The sequence below is a fragment of the Siniperca chuatsi genome, linkage group LG14 (genome assembly GCF_020085105.1).
Source record: "Siniperca chuatsi isolate FFG_IHB_CAS linkage group LG14, ASM2008510v1, whole genome shotgun sequence".
Taxonomy (NCBI): domain Eukaryota; kingdom Metazoa; phylum Chordata; class Actinopteri; order Centrarchiformes; family Sinipercidae; genus Siniperca; species Siniperca chuatsi.
Window position 1 is genome coordinate 5,844,108 of NC_058055.1, and position 20,753 is coordinate 5,864,860.

Consider the following 20,753-nt stretch of genomic DNA (forward strand, 5'->3'; position numbering starts at 1 on the left):
GTAAGTTTCCCCCTCAACAGGCGAAATCCAGACAGTAGATCTTCCTTTTTGCACAAACACTGCATATCCAATGGGCAGCCATCCATAGCTGGTTAAAGTTCATTTACACCACACATTTACTTTCACAGTGAAGTAAAATGGGATTGGTCCAAATGTATCCATAACCAATCAGAAATGGTGCCAGAAGTGCCAGACCTCAGCCAATCAGAGTAAGGAGAGGTATAGTAAACTAAAGGGATGTGCTGAAAAGGACACTGCATGTCTGCCATTAGGACAACTGTTCACACATTCTAGCTCTTTTTCTTTCTCCGGTAAATAAAATAAAATATCAAACCTGTGGTCAGCTACCTCCAAGAGATGCCAATAGTTATCCTTCCACTCCACTATTGGTGTCCTTGTCCAATTGCACATCACAGTCCCCCTCCCCCAAAGCAATAAACACAAGCACAGGAAAATAAGTTGACGCACTTTATTCCTAAAACAGAAGCCACACCACCAACTGCTGGCATGGCATTCATATATAATTATTTATATATATTGCCGTTTGGTTTTTGTGTCTAAATGTGTGGTATAAAATACTATATACAACAATGTACCTCTTTATTTGAACACAGTGAAGTTCATTGCTGTACAAGTCCTCTGTAGCTACAGCTTTGCTGTAAGTCCTTCATGCTCAAAGGCATGGATCATAATTCTCCACTCTATTTCTTCTGTACATTGTGACAATACAAATATTCTTTCTCCATTACAAAAAATAATACTCTAAAAGCAACCTACTGGGACTTTATTGAATTTTTATGGGGGTTTTTTCCTGGTTGTTTTTGTAATTAAGACCATTACATATATCTTAGACCAATTGCTTTAAAGCAGGAAGGTGATATAAACCTTCTCCATTTTTTATATATAAAAGAGGTTAAGAAATAAGACAAATTATACATTTAAAAACTTACAATAAATAAGATAGATGCAGGCATTTCATTTGGATACTATTTCATCCAAAGGAATAAAAAGGAATTTCAGGTCTTAAAACCAAAGATCCATTCTTGAGATTTTTCCTTGATCAAATATGTCCCTTTTCCTCCAATAACATTACAGACAGACTTGTCTCTCCAATACAGACTGGCCAGTGACTGCTGCCATGCTACATACCATGACAACCAATCTGTCATTCTCTCACGTTCATTAATTGCGATTCAACTTCTGGTTTCCCCCTCTTCTTTATTCCCTTGTCTCTATGTGCATGTCTCTGAGTCACACGGACAGGACTGTCTCAACCAGTAACAGCCACGGGGGACAGGACCGTCTCAGCTTAGAACAGCCGTCTAATCCCATTTTGGTGTAGCATCCAGCTCCGTAATCTGGTCTGGTTCTTGCAGTTTTCAAGAAAACTTAACCCTTCTTGATGAAACCCCCTTTGGAGTTGTCACTTTCCTCTTCTCTGAAATGTTTCCCCTACATCCCCCCCCTGTAAGCGTTGGTTACAACATGTTCATGATGAAGTTGTACATCTGGTTGAGCACCACAAAGTGAATGGGTAGACATGATCGTCGGTCCTGTGTAGCCGGGTCACACGTCAACCAGGAGAGGGCGTTGTACTGTTCCAGCACAAATCTGTTCAAGCATACAAAAGAAATGCAGTTACTCTTTAATTCAGAGTTATTTATAAGTTGACACACTGGGTTTAAATTTAAAAAAAAATATATATATATATATATATATATATATATATATATATATATATATATATATATATATATATAAAAACAAGCCTTTATTTTCCAAAATTATCCAATCTAGGGCTATAATTAACCAAAATGCATGAGAAACTAAGTGCGCACACAGCATTTTGTATATTGTCATCATTTGTATGCAAAAAACTATTTCAGTCTGGATAAAATCTACAAAAAAATCCCCCTGAAAACACAGTCAGGAGGGTGGTAATAGTATTTTGTGCACTTGACTTGCAGCTGAGTGTATCCTGTTGTTTACCTGAGTACATCTGAGGTCTGATTGGAGTCGAGTGGGTGGGAGTGTTTGCTGTGCAGTAGTTCATCTGATTGCACTGAAGACACATGGAGGTGCAAAGAGGCCTGAGAGATGGAGCACGGAGAAAGAGGTGGTGTCAGTGGCATTATAATTAAGTTATTAACCTTTTTGTTACATCTCATCTAAATAATTATAGCTCCTTTTATAGAGCAGTAACTGAAGCAGTGAGTCTGTAGCTAATTCCAGAAGCAAGGGCTATCAGTGCAAATTTTCATCAAATTCCCAAATACCATTTTTGGTTTACACACAAGGGTTCAGTTACAGCAGGCAGAGTCACATAAGAAACAAAAATTCTACAGAACTGCTTTGCAGTTCATAAAAAAAACAGTTGTGGTTTTATGGGGAGTTGCATGCTGGACTATTTCTTGGCTGGGAGCAGTGGCTTCCTGGAGTCTTGCTGTCACAGTGAGGTTTCCAGGCAATCAGCGGAGACTCCAGGAAGTTACTGCGCCCGACCTAGAAATAGTCCAGCACGCAACTCCCCATAAAACCACGTGTATCATTTTTACACTTCTGTATTTATACTAATTAAACAAATGAGATATAACATGTTCATTTGTGAGTTCTCAGAAGTGCTAATTTTGTTACCTTTTTCCAGTCTTTATGCTAAGCTAAGCTAAGCTAATCAGATGTTGGCTGCAGCTTCATATTTAATGGACAGACATGAGGGTGGTATCATCTCATCTAACTCTCTGCGAGAAAGCATATTTCCCAAAATGTCAAAGTATTTCTTTAAGGAAAAGTAATTAACATCCCTACAGTGTGTTTTTGTTGTACACCTAATGCGCTGTGACCTACCTTAACTGTTCCACTAAGTTGTCGCATTTATTTTTCACCATGCACTTGTGTAAAAAGGCAGCACTAAAAAAAAAAAGCCTATTAAATAAACATGTGAGAGAGGCAGAGCCTGGTACCTTGAGGAAGAGCGGACACTGGTTCTGAGCCTGCGGACAGGCTGACCAGAACCAGTCGGGTAGTGAGCCAGCTTTAGCCGTGGAGACAAAGTAGCCAAGGGCCAGAGGCTGCTGCAGGAGGTTAGGAACCTCTTCATGAGACTCCATACGGTCCGTACTCTGGCCCTGCAACAAGGTAGAAACTCAAGGTTAGCTTGGTTTCCATATGTTATATCACATATTGTACTGTATGTCTTTGACTACACAATCAGACCATCTGATGTTGCTATATTCTGACTCATTTAACAACGTACAGAGCAATGGGACACATGAGGTGTGACATCAATCAAAGGCTACTTTCAATATTGCAACATATAGGGTACACACCATGACCTGTGTGCATGTACATGTTGTCTCACCTTACTGCCGTCACCTCCGTGGTGGTAATGAGAGCCAGGGGAGTGTACGGGTGAAGTAGTGGGCGAGATGTTGATGATGTCTGGGTCCACCAACTCGTTCTCCTGGTCCAGCAGGTCAAAGATCCCGATAGCATCGGACCCATCTGTGGAGAACAGGAGAATTATTCAGGTTTGCAAGTGAAAGAAGTGGTAAGATTTTATTATTTATTTATTTTTTTTTAACTGATTAGCTCTCGGTGTCTCTGAAAATCCATCTAAAACGAAATGTCTTCTCCTTCTAATCAAATATTAAAATACATATTTTTTGTGGCAATAACTTGCACGGTATACATTTCAGAAAATGTAATTTGGACATTGGCTTTTACCTTTAATGCCACGCAGTTAATTTAGCTGTTTACAGAGTATGGAACGTGAGTGACCATGCTTCATAATTCTGGCAACAAATATTTGCACAAAGGAAACAAGCTGAAGACGCTTGAGGGTGCTGTAGATGCACTAAGTATGTAAGCACACACTACTGCAAAACCGATTCTTAATAGCCTGGAAAAGTAAACAGGAAGGATTTTGAAACCAACAGTGCATATTAAAGGGGAAACACAGTAATTGCTGCATTTCCCTTTAACATCTGTGACTTTGTTTAAGGTCCAGCAAATAGGATGAGCCACAGTGAATAAAAAAAAAAAAAACGCAAGAGAATCCCAGGGAATGACTGCAAGATCAATGAAAGAGCACTGCTGACCAGTGGTGGCATTAAGAATATCGATGTTGGGGTCGATGTTGGTGTAATTGGAGCTGGCCACTTGGACAAAGGCGGAGGTGGGGAAGACCAGGATGTGGGTACAGGAGGTGTCCTGTGGTGTGCTCAGCTGGGACGTCTGCATGTTCAAGGTGGTGCTGCGGCCAAACACTGAGCCTGTCGACACCGAGTCTGATGGGATGCACAGAGGAAGGAAAGAGAAAACGGGTCAATAAACAGTGCGGCTAAGGAGAATGAAACAAAATGGGAGTCCTTGTCACACTCCTTTTATCTAGTGTGGGTAAAATCTTGGTAACTGGTCTCTGACCAAGCAAATTCTCCATGTTTGAGCCAAGGGCATCCTAAATGTAAAAAAAAAAAAAAAAAAAAAGGAATGTAACCTACTCAAACTCTGTAGCATTCAGGCAACAGTAAACTGAAACTGATGAATACGCCGAACAAATCACTGAAATGTAACCCTCAATCAATTTTTATAGAATTGATTGTAACCATTGGTGCTATGTTCTATAGCCTTGTGATTTGTTTAGTTTCCCTCTACATAACTAGTATATCATGACATCTACTGTACTGTGTATCAGAAGGGAGTTTTGAGCAAACAGAGGCATCAAGGAGAGACTTTTTTAATGCCTCCACAAGGATCAAAGTGGAGACATTAAAAAGTGTACTGGAGCTTATTTTTATGTCAAGTCCTTTCACCGATTTTAAATGATTTAATCTCAATGCAACATACTAATGAGAATGTAAATAATATACAAGCCCCCTCCTTGAACCGCCACCTTAACGTGGTGGAGGGGTTTGAGTACCCGAATGACCCTGGGAGCTATGTTGTCTGGGGCTTTATGCCCCTGGTAGGGTCTCCCATGGCAAACAGGTCCAGGGTGACGGGTCAGACCAAGAGCGGTTCAGAAGACCCTTATGGATTATTTAAAACCAAGGCCAGTTACGTCGCCCGGATTGGCGCTACGGGGCCCCACCCTGGAGCCAGGCCTGGGGTGGGTGCCCGACGGCAGCGCCTGGTGGCCGGGCCTTTCCCACGGGGCCCGCCGGGCACAGCCCGAAGGAGCGGCGTGGGGCCGTCCTCCCGTGGACCCACCACCCGCAGGAGGATCCGTAAGGGGCCGGTGCAGAGAGATCTGGGCGGCAGTCGAAGGCAGGGGCTTCGCGACCAGATCTCCGGACACAGAAACTGGCTCTAGGGACATGGAATGTCACTTCGCTGGGGGAAGGAGCCTGAGCTTGTGCGGGAGGTTGAGCGTTACCGGCTAGATATAGTCGGCCTCGCCTCCACGCACAGCCTGGGCTCTGGAACCCGTCTCCTCGAGAGGGCTGGACGCTCCATTTCTCTGGCGTTGCCGGGCGGGGAGAGGCGGCGGGCTGGTGTGGGCCTGCTCATAGCCCCACAGCTCAGCCGTCACGTGTTGGAGTTTACCCCAGTGAGCGAGAGGGTCGCGTCCCTCCGCCTACGGGTGGGGGACAGGTCTCCCACTGTTGTGGCGGCCTCACGGGCCGAACAGCAGTGCAGAGTACCAGGCCTTCTTGGAGTCCCTGGGAGGGGTACTAGACAGTGCACCGCCCGGGGACTCCGTTGTTCTACTGGGGGACTTCAACGCCCACGTGGGCAACGACAGTGACACCTGGAGAGGGGTAATCGGAAGGAACAGCCCCCCTGATCTGAACCCGAGCGGTGTTCAGTTGTTGGACTTCTGTGCTAGTTACAGTTTGTCCATAACTAACACCATGTTCAGGCACAAGGGTGTCCATCAGTGCACGTGGCACCAGGACACCCTAGGCCGGAGGTCGATGATCGACTTTGTTGTCGTATCATCTGACCTCCGGCCGCGTGTCTTGGACACTCGGGTGAAGAGAGGGGCGGAGCTGTCAACCGATCACCACCTGGTGGTGAGTTGGATCCGCTGGCGGGGAGGAAGCCGGACAGACTTGGCAGGCCCAAGCGTATCGTGAGGGTCTGCTGGGAGCGTCTGGCGGAGCCCTCTGTCAGCAGGGTCTACAACTCACACCTCCGGGAGAGATTCTCCCAGATCCCGGGAGGTTGGGGACATTGAGTCCGAGTGGACCATGTTTTCCACCTCCATTGTCGATCGCGCGCGGCTCGTAGCTGTGGTCGCAAGGTTTCTGGTGCCTGTCGCGCGGCAATCCCGAACCCGGTGGTGGGCGCCGGAAGTAAGGGATGCCGTCAGGCTGAAGAAGGAGTCCTATCGGGCCTTGTTGGCTCGTGGGACTCCCGAGGCAGCTGACGGGTACCGGCAGGCTAAGCGTGCTGCAGCCCGCGGCGCGTCGCAGAGGCAAAAACTCAGGACTGGGAGAGGTTCGGAGAGGCCATGGAGGAGGACTATCGGTCGGCCTCAAAGAAATTCTGGCAAACCGTCCGACGGCTCAGGGGGGAAGCAGTGCTTCACCAACACCTTGTGCGGTGCGGGTGGAGAGCTGTTGACCTCGACTGGGGATGTTGTCGGACGGTGGAAGGAATACTTTGAGGATCTCCTCAATCCCGCTGTCACGTCTTCCGAAGAGGAAGCGGAGGCTGGGGACCGGAGGCGGACTCATCCATCACCCTGGCCGAAGTCACTGAGGTTGTTGGCAAGCTCCTTGGTGGCAAGGCTTCGGGGGTGGATGAGATCCGTCCTGAGTATCTTAAGTCTCTGGATGTTGTGGGACTGTCTTGGCTGACACGTCTCTGCAACATCGCGTGGTGTCTGGGACAGTGCCTCTGGACTGGCAGACCGGGGTGGTGGTCCTCTGTATAAGAAGGGGACCGGAGGGTGTGTTCCAATCACAGAGGGATCACACTTCTCAGCCTCCCCGGTAAGGTCTATTCCAGGGTACTGGAGAGGAGAATTCGTCCGATAGTCGAACCTCGGATTCAGGAGGAGCAGAGTGGTTTTCGTCCCGGTCGTGGAACACTGGACCAGCTCTATACTCTCCATCGGGTGCTCGAGGGTTCATGGGAGTTTGCCCAACCAGTCCACATGTGCTTTGTGGATCTGGAGAAGGCATTCGACCGTGTGCCCCGGGGCGCTTTGTGGGGAGTGCTCTGGGAGTATGGGGTCCGGGGCCCTTTGCTAAGGGCTGTCCGGTCCCTGTATAACCGGAGCAGGAGCTGTGTTCGCATTGCCGGCAGTAAGTCAGACCTGTTCCCGGTGCATGTTGGACTCCGCCAGGGCTGCCCTTTGTCACCGGTTCTGTTCATAATTTATATGGACAGAATTTCTAGGCGCAGTCAGGGGCCGGAGGGTGTCGGTTTGGGAACCACAGGATCTCATCTCTGCTGTTTGCAGATGATGTCGTTCTGATGGCTTCTTCAAACCGGGACCTGCAGCATGCACTGGGACGGTTTGCAGCCGAGTGCGAAGCAGCTGGGATGAGAATCAGCTCTTCCAAATCTGAGGCCATGGTTCTTGACCGGAAAAAGGTGGTTTGCTCTCTTCGCGTGGGTGGGGAGTCCTTGCCTCAAGTGGAGGAGTTTAAGTATCTCGGGGTCTTGTTCACGAGTGAGGGACGGATGGAGCGTGAGATTGACAGGCGGATCGGTGCAGCGTCTGCAGTGATGCGGGCGCTGTATCGGACCGTTGTGGTAAAGAAGGAGCTGAGTCGAAAGACAAAGCTCTCGATTTACGGTCAATCCCACGCTCCTGCCCTCACCTATGGTCATGAGCTTTGGGTAGTGACCGAAAGGACAAGATCGCGGATACAAGCGGCCGAAATGGGCTTCCTCCGCCGAGTGGCTGGGCGCTCCCTTAGAGATAGGGTGAGGAGCTCAGTCACACGGGGGGAGCTCGGAGTAGAGCCGCTGCTCCTCCACGTCGAGAGGAGCCAGCTGAGGTGGCTAGGGCATCTGATCCGGATGCCTCCTGGACGCCTCCCTCGGGAGGTGTTCTGGGCATGTCCCACCGGGCGGCCCGGGAAGACCCAGGACACGCTGGAGGGACTATGTCTCTCGGCTGGCCTGGGAACGCCTCGGGATCCCCCCGGAGGAGCTGGAGGAAGTGTCTGGGGCGAAGGAAGTCTGGGAGTCCCTGCTTAGACTGCTGCCCCCGCGACCCGGCCCCGGATATGCGGAAGAAGATGGATGGATGGATGGATAATATACAAGTAACATCTTCAACTGAGCACCAAGTAACAATTGTGATTAAAATAGACTTAATGTCTTAATTTTAAAATATTGATTGTACTTATTGCATAAGCTAAACTCACAGTCGTAGGTTTCCGCATATGAACTCTATAATCATAAAAGAAACTAGATTTAAAATGTCCCAACAGCTGTTAGGTTTAGTGCCAACAGCTCTCTTAAGTTTAAGTTCCATGTTGCAGTGATGTAAACCCTCGCCGAGTCATAGTCATTTGAGGCTAACACAGCCTTGCTAATCTCTTTCAGCTTGAAGAGCTTTTTTAGAAAGGAGCTGTCCTCAGCCCAGCATCGCTCAACACAATCCTGGTATGATGCACTGACAATCCCCCACTCGCTTCCCAAAATAAACCCATTGATCTGACTCTCCATCACACTGCTTTGAGATCAATGGGCATCTGAGAGGTAGTGCTTTATGAGCGAAAGGTACATCATCTTCCCTGCCATCAATCTGCTCTGGACAAGGAGGGGACATGCATTGTGATATGCTGCTGCCATCCATCACGCCCTCTCACACACACACACACACACGCACGCACACAGACAGACATGAACACAACTCAGCGCTGCCTTTCTTCGTAGAGTAATGTGACTCAGATGAGAAGTGTACATTAAAACAGATATTAAGTGCATTTGTAATCTTTGTCAAATGCACACACTGTACCTGGCATGATGATAAAGGATCCCTGGGGCTCCATGGCAACCAAGCACACACTGAGGATGCTGGGAGTATCTGAGGCGGAGATGCCACACATTCGACACATTTCCTTTAGACGGCGACTCAGTGACTGGAGGTTTCTCCTGCTCAGCAGAATACTCCAGTCTGGAACATCAAGGGAGGAGAGCAACAGGGATGAATGAACAAGTGACACTTGAATGTCTTGAATTTTCTATTTCTTTGGTCATGAAAAAGCATTTTAGCATGACAGTCCTCCTTACCTTTTAACTCTCCGTGTCCTATCCTGCCCAGTCGGCCAATCACCACCCTCCAGGGGACTGATGTCATCTGCACCAGTCCTAAGCACCAATCCCACAGCTTCTGCAGGCCGAGCCGCCGAACAGAGCCCTTTTTCCTCCGTGCCCTGTGGAACATGCATTGACACACATCAAAATCACTTTTCAAAGTATTGAGAACAAACATTAAAAGAAGTTAAGTGTGCATACATTGCGCTTAGCCGTTATTCAATAGAGCTGGTTACAATTTTGAAGCTCTTCAGGAAGGTGAATCTCTTCTCAGAAATGTGTGGGCCTGTGCAGACCATGCATGACTGACAGCTGTGTGCTTTCCCTCTCAAGCCTAATTTATACTTAAGCGAAAAGTGTCATTTGACAGCTAGCATGACATAACTGATGCAAAAATCACAGTTTTTATATCAAGCAGACTCATTTTAAGTGTCGGTGATAGCTGTCACGCACATTTTGTAAAGTCACAGGCATTTGTTGTGCAGCTGTGACTGAAAGTGAGATATTCACAGAGAAAAATGAGAAAAATTAACCAGTCAAGAATGTAGAGAATGATGGCAAGTCGTTCTCAAACATGTGCAACACTGAGTGCTATAGTGTTCTGACAAATGCGACGGACCAGATTGTTAAAATGACTTTCTCAGTAACTGCACTAAAAACAAAAACATTGTGTGACAGCTAGTTGTGTCACACCTGTTAAGGCAAGATAACTACTACTGGTAGGTTTTAATATCATGCAGATGGTGGTAGTCCTACCTGTTGGGCACATCTATGTTGATGATGCAGGTCTCCAGGAGCTCCCCATACAGGTCAGTGCATGTAGCCAGGAGCCAGCGTTGGTCGTGGGACAGACAGTATCCTACAAATAGCACGTTGTATTTCTGCGATGCCTCCCCAAATGTCTCCCCGAGCTCTGTCTGCTTGTCTTTTACCGGTGCAAGAATGAACGGAGGTGTATACAGACGCAGCCACTCCGGCCTCTAAAGATTGGGAGGTGAAGATGTCAAGATAAGGGATTTAGGATAAATGTTCAACACTTCTACACAAATGGATAAAAACTGGAAATGCTCCAGATAAGTAAATTTTGTGCACGCATGACTGGCTGCTGGACTTTCACAGCTTCAGGAAATCCTTTCTTTGAATCCTAATTTCTGCTGAGTTCACATTCTAGGTATCTTTACAAACAAAAATGTCCCTTGTGTCACTCCCATTGTCCCATTCATATCCTAGTTATCCTGGCAAGGCAGCCCAAGGTTTGTGTTAAAAGGGAAAAGGTAGCACTGGCTGCAAGGAAGGAAGTCAACTGAATTAGGTCCTGATCTAAAGCTTCCTTGTGTCTAAACTTGGAGTCGAGATCCCATAATGGAGGTCTCAGGGAGCTAGCCAAGCAGATAATGGAAAGAAAACTCTGGAGTAGCAGAGGGTTACAAGTTCTCTTGGTCCTGTTCCAGCAGAAGAAACTAGGAGGATGGTTAGCACTAAGAACTCTAAATCTCATTGGTTTCTTTCTTTTCAGTGGCAGACTGAACACAGCCGGGGCAAAAGGCTGGGTCAAATCAGGTCAGGTTCATGTCTGGTGGGAGAGCTGAAAGCAACTGAAATGCTGCTGCTAGGGCCACAGTGTCAGCCTCTGTTTGCTTGCCTATCGATCAGAGGACAACACTAGCATGTTAATGCCAACACACACAGCCGACAGGGTGCTGCTACTGATCAGCTAAAGATCTCAACTGGAACTGCATGCTGGGACACCACCTTTCTCTGCTTTACAAATGGATTATGTCAAAACAGAGTGCAACTGCTATAACTTGGCTATGTGTTGTATTTACCTCTGGGCTCTTCAGTGCGGTGTCAATGGCCAAGCCTGGGCCGAAGCCTGTCAGTGACTTGACATTGGTGGAGGTGGGCAGTGGCCGTCTGCACTGAGCGAAGACAGAGAAGGCTAGAGACTTGAGGTGCTGGGCGTAGATATGACGGTCTTCGCCTCGTACTGGTTGAAGCAAGTACTGGCAGGGGACAATCTGAGGTAAAAAGACACAAGTTGTTGGACATAGGCAACCTACTGTATGTATAACACTCCCTCTACACTCTCTCCAACAATGCTTCTACAAATGTATGATCTACTACTTAGAGAGAAGTGGCAAGTGAGCATAAAAAAGTAGGCAAAAATGTGATACTTTTTACGGTTAATTTTCAGTTGTGTAACTTAAAATACATTAATAATTTACATAAATGTACACTAAGTTACCAATATATAAAAAGCTCTGTACACTGCAACGTAATCCAACACAACTCGGTATAAATTAAGGCTGCCCCCTAAACGTTGATGATTCGAGTCAGTTGGGAAGCCCCCAGGTTGAATCTCAGCTTGGCAGTCGAATCACTGCACTTTTTCTCAAGCTGTGTCATTGTACACAGAGTAACGCAGGATAACAGCACAACAGGCTGTGAACTTTTGCAAACCGAGTCATGTCTCAAAATGACCTACTTACAAAACTAACTGTGATGGAAACAGAGAGGAGTAATGCAACAGAGGGGAGAGTGATGCATGACGAACAAAGGCATTAAAACGTTGAGTCTTACGGGCAAAACATAAGGAGTTGTTTAGTTTGGGGCGCCTGCTCTTCAGATGCGCTGAACTGCACTGTAACTGGGCGGATAATTTCTCAGAATTATAGGTAATGTGTATTGATGAAAAAACATTAATAATAATTATCGAGTATTTATAAAAACAAAAAAGTATCTATTCATATGAAAAAGCAGGAACCACAAGCACATGACAATTCTGATTCCGGTATAGCCCTAGTATAAATACTACCATTGTGAAATTTTGAGAGGTGAGAGGTGTGAGAGGTGTTGATTCTCTTTATGGTAATTTTAAGGCTGGTAGTAGTGTTGGATTGCATTATATTATCTTGTTTATGCCCCTTAGTATATAAAATAAAAGGTAGAGATAATATGAGAAACACCTTCCAACACGTCCAAAACACAAATAGCCTTAAATACGTGCCATAAAACTTTATATATAAACATGTTACGCAGTCGCAACAACAACTAAACAAAGACAGTATTTATTTCTATTGTATTACATTACATTGTTAACGTGTTTCTATTTGTCTGGTCATTCAGGGTACACTGTTAGTAATCATGAACAATTTACTGCTTCTGATGATGATGGATATGTTAGTAATGATGCCACTGAGTACAATCTGTTAACCATTAAGGAGTAATTGATAAACTGACATTAAATACACAATTAAAGCATTTTCACTTATGCAGTTACCTTCATGATATGGTCAGCGATAAAAATGTGGCTCTCCTGGTTTACTTACCTGTACAGAAATAGAATTGCGGATGTGTGGGGGCAGGAACTGAAGCATCTCAAGGTAGCAGCGTAGCAAACCCAGTGTCCATACACTGGAGTGGGCCGGCACTGGCCCCGGGCCACCGTCGGCCTCCTCGTAGCTAAAGGGGTCCACAATGTAAACAACAATGGCAGGTGGATACGTGATGGCGTGGGACTCCCCATCCGTGGGCACGCCTACCTTCTCTCGTTCCAAAGTGCTGGGGAAAGCACAAGATCACATACACATTATTAAATCAATCTTGTACTCGGTTCAGTTCTTAGTTTTTGTCCTTGGCTTCTGAATGACAGAGGCACACTCAAGACTACTGAAAATTATCATTACACAAAAATGTATTTAAATAGCAATGATCAAAAATATGCTCTCAAAATGGTACTCGAGTGTCGCCTCGCAACCTCTTTTCCTTAGATAAAAGTTACTTTATTATAGAATCATTAGATTATTGTTGTGTCAGATCTCACAGACAGAATGAAACTGAACAGTGATTTCACAACTTTGAAATACTTAAAATACAGTAGAGCAATGCTTGGTGTGACTTACTGTCACTTATGAACAGAACTAATCAAATACATTCTGCTTTTTTTTTTTTTTTAATCAATGGTGTGGATTGTGTGTCCTGCAGTACCTTTCAGGAGGCTCTGTGGGCCCCTGGGCCTGGCTGCTGGAGTTGTCCCCTGAGGTTCCAGTATTCTGGGTGCCAGCCTGCTGTCCCAGCTGTCCACTCTGGGGGCCACCTCCCGGGCCTTGGCTGCCCATGCTCCCAAAGGGGGGAAAAGAGCTGGGCTTGGCAGACGGCATCCCGCTGCCAGGCTGGCCTGAGGATGTCACCAGGCTGCTGGATGACGCAGAGCCATTTGCAGACCCACTGTTGCTGCTGCTGTTGTTGGGAATGGAGGAGCCTGTAGCGTTCATGGAGCCCTGCTGGCCCAGTGAGCTGGAGGCGGAGCTAGACAGTTGTGTAGATGATGACTGGCTGGAAGAGGGCGGGGGACTGGGCTGTGTGAGGAGGGAACTGTCCAATGACTGTGATGCGAGGTATGGAGCTAAAGGGAGAAAGCACAGCATTGGACTTTTATTAATAACATGAAACATGCTTTGAGAAAATGAAAAGACACTCCTTTTATTCCATTTCAACTTGACATCCTCCTACACTGATTTCAAGCTCACTTTCAAGAAGTCAAGGCTCTCTAGCTAGCCTTTTTAAAACTAAACCAAGTGGTGTCGAAGGTGGAAACACAGCAACAAAGAACTGACTGAGCCCAGCATTGAGCAACAGAAGAACCGGTGACCACGTAGAGTCAAAAATGCAGCAGTAAATCAGACGTACCGAGGTTGTGGCGGCACACTTGTGCATAGAGTTTGAGCTTAGTGAAGGCATCGCTGTTGCCGCTGGCAGCCTTGAGAAACCAGTCGCTGACGGGCTGATCCACGAGGTTCTTGGCTCCATTGCCGCCAACAAGGACTATGCCATCGGGGTAACCTTTGGAAATGGGCCGGTGCTGGCCAAGTCGACATGACTGTAGAAAAACACAGATACAGGTAAAGCGGCAAAGACCACGAGCATGTGAACTGGTACATAAAAGTAATTTCATGTGACAATAGTTGCAGTTGTGTTTGCAGTGCTTTTTTCATTGATCGGGTCAACAACAAAATATTTTTACATGTTCCCAATACAAAGTGATTTTTCCATCAGGAATAAGTCTTAGATAAACTGAAGTGTTTGCACACTTCTTCAGAGTATTTACCTCATAGACAGCGGTGAGGTCTCGGAAGAAGCTCTTGGCGCCGCTGAGGAGGGCCTCGTTGTCAGGACAAACCACCAGGTACCCAATGTCCCGCTGGGAGCCAAAGGGATCCAGCAACAGTTTCTCCCAGTAGGGCAGACCAAATGGAGACAGCACCACAAAGTCATACTCATAACCTACCAGGAAGGTGGGGATGGGCAGGGGCTCTGGGGACTCGTCTGTGCCTGTGGGAGTGAGGTGGAAGGAGGAGGAGAAAGAAAGAAAAAAAGACCAGTGAGCGAGTGCTGTTAACAGGTAAGGTGTCAGCGACCCTCCCTCCTTCGTCAGTCCTCCACTGTGCATCAGAATGTGAGGTCACCGAACAGAGCTGACAGCTCCTCCCAACAGAGCTGACATCTGGACCACAGCAGAGGGACCACATTGCCTATTGATCTGACAACATCCAGAGTTTTTCTACCCCAAGACACACACATCCCAAATGTCACGCACACAAACGCCAAATGTTGTTATCACCCTCACAGTCATGGATTTGACCAGCAATCATTTTGAAAGCCTTCACTTGCAGGGAGTTTTTCAAAGAATCTTATTCTTCGCAGAATAATCTGAAACCATTGAATATGTGGTGGAAAACAATTAAACTGGATGGTAGCAAAGCATCAGTCAGAACTATATATGGATAAACTTCTCCAGTTTGTCCCCAGCTTTACCGTAAGAGCCTCGTCCAGCCATCTTGTGGAACTGCTGCCAGGTGAGGGGACCCTGAACGCCCCACGACCTTACCGTCCTCTTCTTCTGGATTGCGTCCTGGAGTACGGGCTGGAGGGACATCAGCACCCGCAGCACGTCCTGGGAGCACAGTGCACTCACGTCCACTGCTGGAGAACAGATGAGTAAAGGGGAAGCGAAAGATTAATCACAACATGAGAAACTCAACACTGGCTGCACAAACCCCCCCCCCAAAAAACAAAAACAACAAACTCGAGTAGACGTGTCAGTGAGTCCTAAATATAGTTATTGGTAAATGTCCCAATCTGTAACGTTTTGACTATATAACTTACAAGTATGAGTTCGACTTATATGAATAATAAGCACTTGTGTTGTGTGTTTCTCAACTGATGAAGTGAAAGTAAAAATACTATACTAAATATTACTCCAATGTTTACAAACATTACAGCTTTGGAGAAATTACAGTATGAAAAAACAACAACTTTAGTTCGGTTTAGTTAGTGTAACACATGCTGTTTAATTTGTTTGAAGAATATTCTCAAATACAAAACAATCTAAGGTAGACTATTGGCACCACGAAAACAAAATGTTTCAAATACATTTTTGGAAACATTTTGCCATATGAACCCCGATAAATACATTTTTATTCTAGTTTGGTTTTCATAGTGAATAAATGTTTTGGATGAATGATTATTTGCAAACTCTTTCAACATTTTAATAGTTAAATAAAAACAGGCTAAAAAACTACAATGGCCTAAAAAATGTAATTTGGTGTCCAACTGAGCCAATTTGACAGTCTAGAAGGCCATATTTCTCACCGTTTTGTTTAGCCCAGTGGTGCAGGCAGGTGCTCTTGACTAGCGCCTCGTCTACCTTGCCACCTGACATGTTGTCCATGAACTGCCTGCCGTGCTCCAGGGCCATGTAGCAGTCGCTGTGGTAGTCCCTCTCCTCCACCCTCACACAGGGCAGTACAGAGGCCCCGCCTGGCCCCCGTGTCACTATGTCATGCTCCAGGGTTGAAATGGGCGAAAAAGGGTTGGTACACTGGTCCTGCAGGAGGAGAATCAGCTCATCTGGGACACGGTCACCCCTCCCAACTCCAGTTCTCTCCAGCGAGGAGAGCCGCAGCTCCTCAAAGCGCTTTTCTGCCTCTCGGCTGACGTCTGAGCCACGGCCGATGATATCTAGCTCATCCTCCAGGAAGAGGCCTGAGCCATTGCCGTAACGCCGGTTGACCACGGCGCTGAAGCCGCAGGTGCAGAGTTCCTGGGCCTCGCCGATGGGGTCGCTCAGGTACACGCCCACATCAGCTCCTTTTATGTTCATGTTACATACGCAGATGCAGCAGCTGTCAAAGTTGCAGTCCTTGAAGAGGTTCATGACTGACTCTGAGAGGATGAGGGTGACGTAGAGGCTGTGGGCCTCGGGGATAGAGGGTACAGTGGCCGGCTCTACTGAGTTCAGTGGTCGGCAGGTGGAGGGGGTGGACGCTGGCGAGTAGAGGTCGGAGTTCTCGTACTTTAGCGAGCCCTGGACACTGGAGGGGCCTCTAGGTGTGCGTGGGGTGCGTGGTGTACGTGGGGTGGGAGCAGAGAAACGTGGGGTGGCAGGTGAAGGCAGGATGCCAGCGCCACTATTACTTGGTGGAGCACTGTTCGACATGAAGGGCGTGTGGGTCTGAGGGGTGTAGGTCTGGCTATAGTCCTGGTCCATGGTGCTGCCCACACTAGGGATGTTACTGAGGTCAGAAAGACAAAAGAATATGAATTAGATAAAGGCACTAGAAAAAAAAGAAGGCACTACAAGCAGGGCTATTCAATTACAAATTCAATTGGGACAAATTTTAAAACCAGGAAATGTTGATGGTCAGACATTTTCAGCAGCTTTTGGTAATGACACATTTGAAACAAATGCAAATGAATGTAGTAAAAAATAGCAGGCGTTTGGAGATGGCGGTAAAATAAACTTTCCAGGCAGGGTTAACAGACAGTTTTCATTGTCAATTTCACAGAACTGATGAATGTCATTCAGGCTTACATAAAATCATATTGTGAATATTACAGTCCATGTTGGCAATTATTTGTCAACTAAGAAAGCTACCATGGCTTTTGCCCTGTAGGTCGACATTGTTGTTTGTTTTGTCACCTGACAATTACGGGGTTGCTGCCGCTGGCTGACAGATTACACTCCATTTAAACAGTTTCGGCCCTCGCCGTTACGTGTTAAGCAGTGCACCGGCGCACTGAAATGGAGTGGACCCACTGTCAATAGCCAGATGTTTTGAAAAGCTACTAAGTGTAGTCGGAACTCACATAAGAAAACGTTCATTTGTGAAAGATATAATTGGCGGTGTCACTACATCTGTAAACATCTTGCCCGATCGGTACTGCGCATGTGCAACTCTCAGGAAGCGAGTTGGCTCACTCGTGACCTACTTCCATACACTATATGTGTAGTTTACTTAAGTACTCAGAGGTTGCTTCTGGGCCGGATGGGGCCCGTGGGCCGCCAATTGAATAGGCCAGCACTACAGTATAAAATGGGGCCGGGGGAGTCCAGGGATGCCCAACAAAGCCCTATTAGACAATGAATAACTATTCTAATCACAGCTTCCAATATCAACTTTATTAATTCCACATGTTCATCACAGTAAAAAAACAAACAAAAAAAACCTCAAAAATCTCAACTGTGGTCTTGATTTATTGTACATCTAACTGTGGCATGAAAATAAGGAAGACGCCCTGCACTAGTTCACAGAACATATTTGTTTTCCCAGGTCTTTGCTGAAACCAAAACAGCAATGTTCAGTACATTGCTTCAAATAACAATATACTGTTATCCAATGGTCTCACTGCATTTGCGAAGATAGTTCAAGTAATAAGGCAGTAGGGCACAACAACATTCACTACAAAAGGAATGCAGAGTGGGCTTAGACTGCACACGAGAGAACAAGAATGCGGGAGAGAGAGAATGAGAAAAGGTTAGCAAAAAGAGGCAGAGGGAGAGAGAAAGACATTCAATAAACATTTCAATGAGTGTCCCTCTGAGGTAAGGTTTATTTTTGGGCTGGCAAGCAACACCACTGAGGAAGCAGGGAGAGAGACTGTATGAGAGAGCAGGGGAGAGGGAGAGAGAGAGAGGAGAGTGAGCACATCATGTCCCTAGCTCTATGTGGGAACAACTCCTGGCACAGACCCATTAGAAGGAAGTCCCAGCACAACTCTCTCTCCTGCAGCCAGGGCACGTTCAAGATGGGATGCAGACGCGCAGCACAAACACAACATTATAAAGATCTTTACCAATGACTCTTTGGACATTGGCCAAGCTTAGTCAAGTGCCAATGGCTCTCTCTCCCTGCACAGCCCACCTTAACCAGGCTTAGCACTCCAATTACACACTTGTAAAAAAAAGAGAAAGAAAATAATAAGCCCTACTCATATTAAAAGTATTTAAAATCTGACCACCTTTGTTGCTTGTTCTGCTCTACATTTCCTGTCATGCACCAGTGTACTCCAATAAGAGAGAAATGTTCTAAAAATAATCTTAATAATCAGGCAAAAGTATAGCCCCACAGCTGCCATTAGCTCTGCTGAAAAAAGAACGAAGTCAAAATTTCCAGCTCAGCCTGAACCTGCTGGATAAACTGTATGCTGATAGTTCACTTTCCAGTTATAACCAACATGTCTCACCTTTCTTATAAGCAAAAAATTTTCAATCACAACCATAAATGAGGAAATGCTTTGGCATTTGCTCCAGGCCAGTTTATTTGTTTACAGGGTTTGTGTTCTTTGTTTGAAACTGATTGGTTTGTAGTGCATTTCATGCAATAAAATTCAGCCAAACACACAAAGTAAGGTTGACATTGTTAAAAGCTGAGATAAGTGCATCATGGTGAAAGTTTCTGCTCAGAGTAGCAAGATTAGATATAGATCAGTGAACCCCTCAAGTTTGGTGAGCTTGCCAGATTTCATGTTCCCGGATCAATACAACACACAGGTATAATAAATTCAAGTCCATACAAATGTAATAAGGGTCGAGTGCCCTGATTACAGAAAAGCACAAATCAATAGAACAAAACACAGTTTGTTTTGGGATTTTGCTGATAGGAAATTCCCATGATGTGTGTGTGGAAAGCAGCAGAGGTGTAGCTGTGTGTAGTTAAAAGGAACAGTGACCGATATACTTGAGACTCCAAGCTGCTATGAGCAGTGAGGTGGCATGGAGCCGCTGTGGGGGCCCATCTCACCAATTCAGTGATGATCCTCATCTTCAACCAAGAAGGCATTTTACACTCATTTCCCTGCTCTGCCTGAGGCAGCCATGCATGGGAAATTGAGCAGCCTGCTAAGGGGGTGTCCGGGGACAGACCAGAGGGTGTGTGGACAGAAAGGGAACAGAGTATGAGTATATGCTTCCTTGCACACAAAAAGCAAAACCAGCCAGCACAGCCTTGGCGTTTCTTAATTTCTAAATTAGAATGCCCTAGTAACCTGCTGCCTAGATCATCATGATAAACTATAAGGAATCTTTGAAACAACCTTGATAGGAATTATACAGAAATAAGGCATGTAGACGAGTGTCAGCAATGCCCAGTATTAACACCACTGAAATCACTTGATGTGCTTCTGTTAAGCGTTAATTTAAGTGAATCATTTCACTAGTCGCATGGTACTGCCTACCCACAGTTGCGGTGTTACTCTCCTATTAAAGATCTCAGCTGTGTGATAACAGCAACACCTGAGGACTTCTCTGAACATGACAAACACCCACTCATTAAAAACCTCAGTGAAAAGGACTACAGCGGCATACCTGTCCTTGTTGAGGAAGGTCATGACAGGCACAGGGTTGAGCATCTCCCTGCCCATTGTCCAGCTTGATCGGTAGATGCAATCTTCTGGTATTTTGACAGGTGGGAGACACTGGCTGGGTAATGTCTTCAGAGGAGCAAACATGGAGCAGCCTACAAACACCTGGCACAGCTCTGGCTTGTACACAAATGAATAGTCCTACAAGATGGACAGAAAAGAAGGCATAGTAAGGTGGAAAAATAATTCCAATAATTACAGATCCTTGCAGAGAAAATCTGTTTTTGTTTCCTGTCCTGAACACACAATACATACTAAAGATAAATAAAGATTCCTTTAGTCTTTGCTACGTTATATTCCCATAAATACATCTGTGGGAGCTTCACCTCAGTTACTCCAAGTATATTACTCGTACCTGCTAACACAAACATTTTCACTATCTTTTTGGAGTTAAAACATGATGCAGAAAATGAAATATGATGTATGCAGTGATATCATCTACTCATTAGGATATTTCAAAGTGCTGGCAATTTATAGTAAGTTATATAGCCTGTATTAGCAATTCCTGTTTGCAGTGTATACATGGATATACAAACAAATGGGACAATAAGAAGCATCTTCTATGATTTCATACGTTTGCGATGGACATCAGAGACATGATATCCTCGGAAGTGTAAGTCACACTGCATCAAAAATATGTGTACCACAGTTGAAAACGTCTGCAGTGAAGCATAAACTGCAAAGCAGAGGAGAAAATTCCCTAAACCTCATATTATCCTCAGGTCTGTTGTAGGACTAGAGAACTGGTAGGGATTTAGTGCGTTGCTCATGGACACTTCAGCTGGACAGATGCATGTTGACATAGGGAAGAACCCTGTAATCTGAAGGGC

The 20,753-nt window shown here is 45.8% G+C and overlaps 1 protein-coding gene across 2 annotated transcripts in view; it reads right to left on the reverse strand.

Moving 5' to 3' along the window:
* Positions 1 to 455: 455 nt before the first annotated feature.
* med13a (mediator complex subunit 13a) overlaps positions 456 to 20,753 on the reverse strand; it is a 78,466-nt gene continuing 58,168 nt past the window's right edge. For both annotated transcript variants that reach the window (XM_044222257.1, XM_044222256.1), the window contains 16 exons: positions 19,868 to 20,064; positions 15,874 to 16,796; positions 15,037 to 15,204; positions 14,330 to 14,553; positions 13,912 to 14,101; positions 13,210 to 13,627; positions 12,552 to 12,783; positions 11,049 to 11,240; positions 9,979 to 10,202; positions 9,199 to 9,341; positions 8,924 to 9,082; positions 4,098 to 4,286; positions 3,359 to 3,501; positions 2,961 to 3,125; positions 1,990 to 2,090; positions 456 to 1,611 (listed from right to left, as the gene is read on the reverse strand). In XM_044222257.1, the coding sequence (XP_044078192.1) occupies positions 1,479 to 1,611; positions 1,990 to 2,090; positions 2,961 to 3,125; positions 3,359 to 3,501; positions 4,098 to 4,286; positions 8,924 to 9,082; positions 9,199 to 9,341; positions 9,979 to 10,202; positions 11,049 to 11,240; positions 12,552 to 12,783; positions 13,210 to 13,627; positions 13,912 to 14,101; positions 14,330 to 14,553; positions 15,037 to 15,204; positions 15,874 to 16,796; positions 19,868 to 20,064 (3,801 nt within the window). In that variant the 3' untranslated portion in view covers positions 456 to 1,478. The remainder of the gene's footprint in view (positions 1,612 to 1,989; positions 2,091 to 2,960; positions 3,126 to 3,358; positions 3,502 to 4,097; positions 4,287 to 8,923; positions 9,083 to 9,198; positions 9,342 to 9,978; positions 10,203 to 11,048; positions 11,241 to 12,551; positions 12,784 to 13,209; positions 13,628 to 13,911; positions 14,102 to 14,329; positions 14,554 to 15,036; positions 15,205 to 15,873; positions 16,797 to 19,867; positions 20,065 to 20,753) is intronic.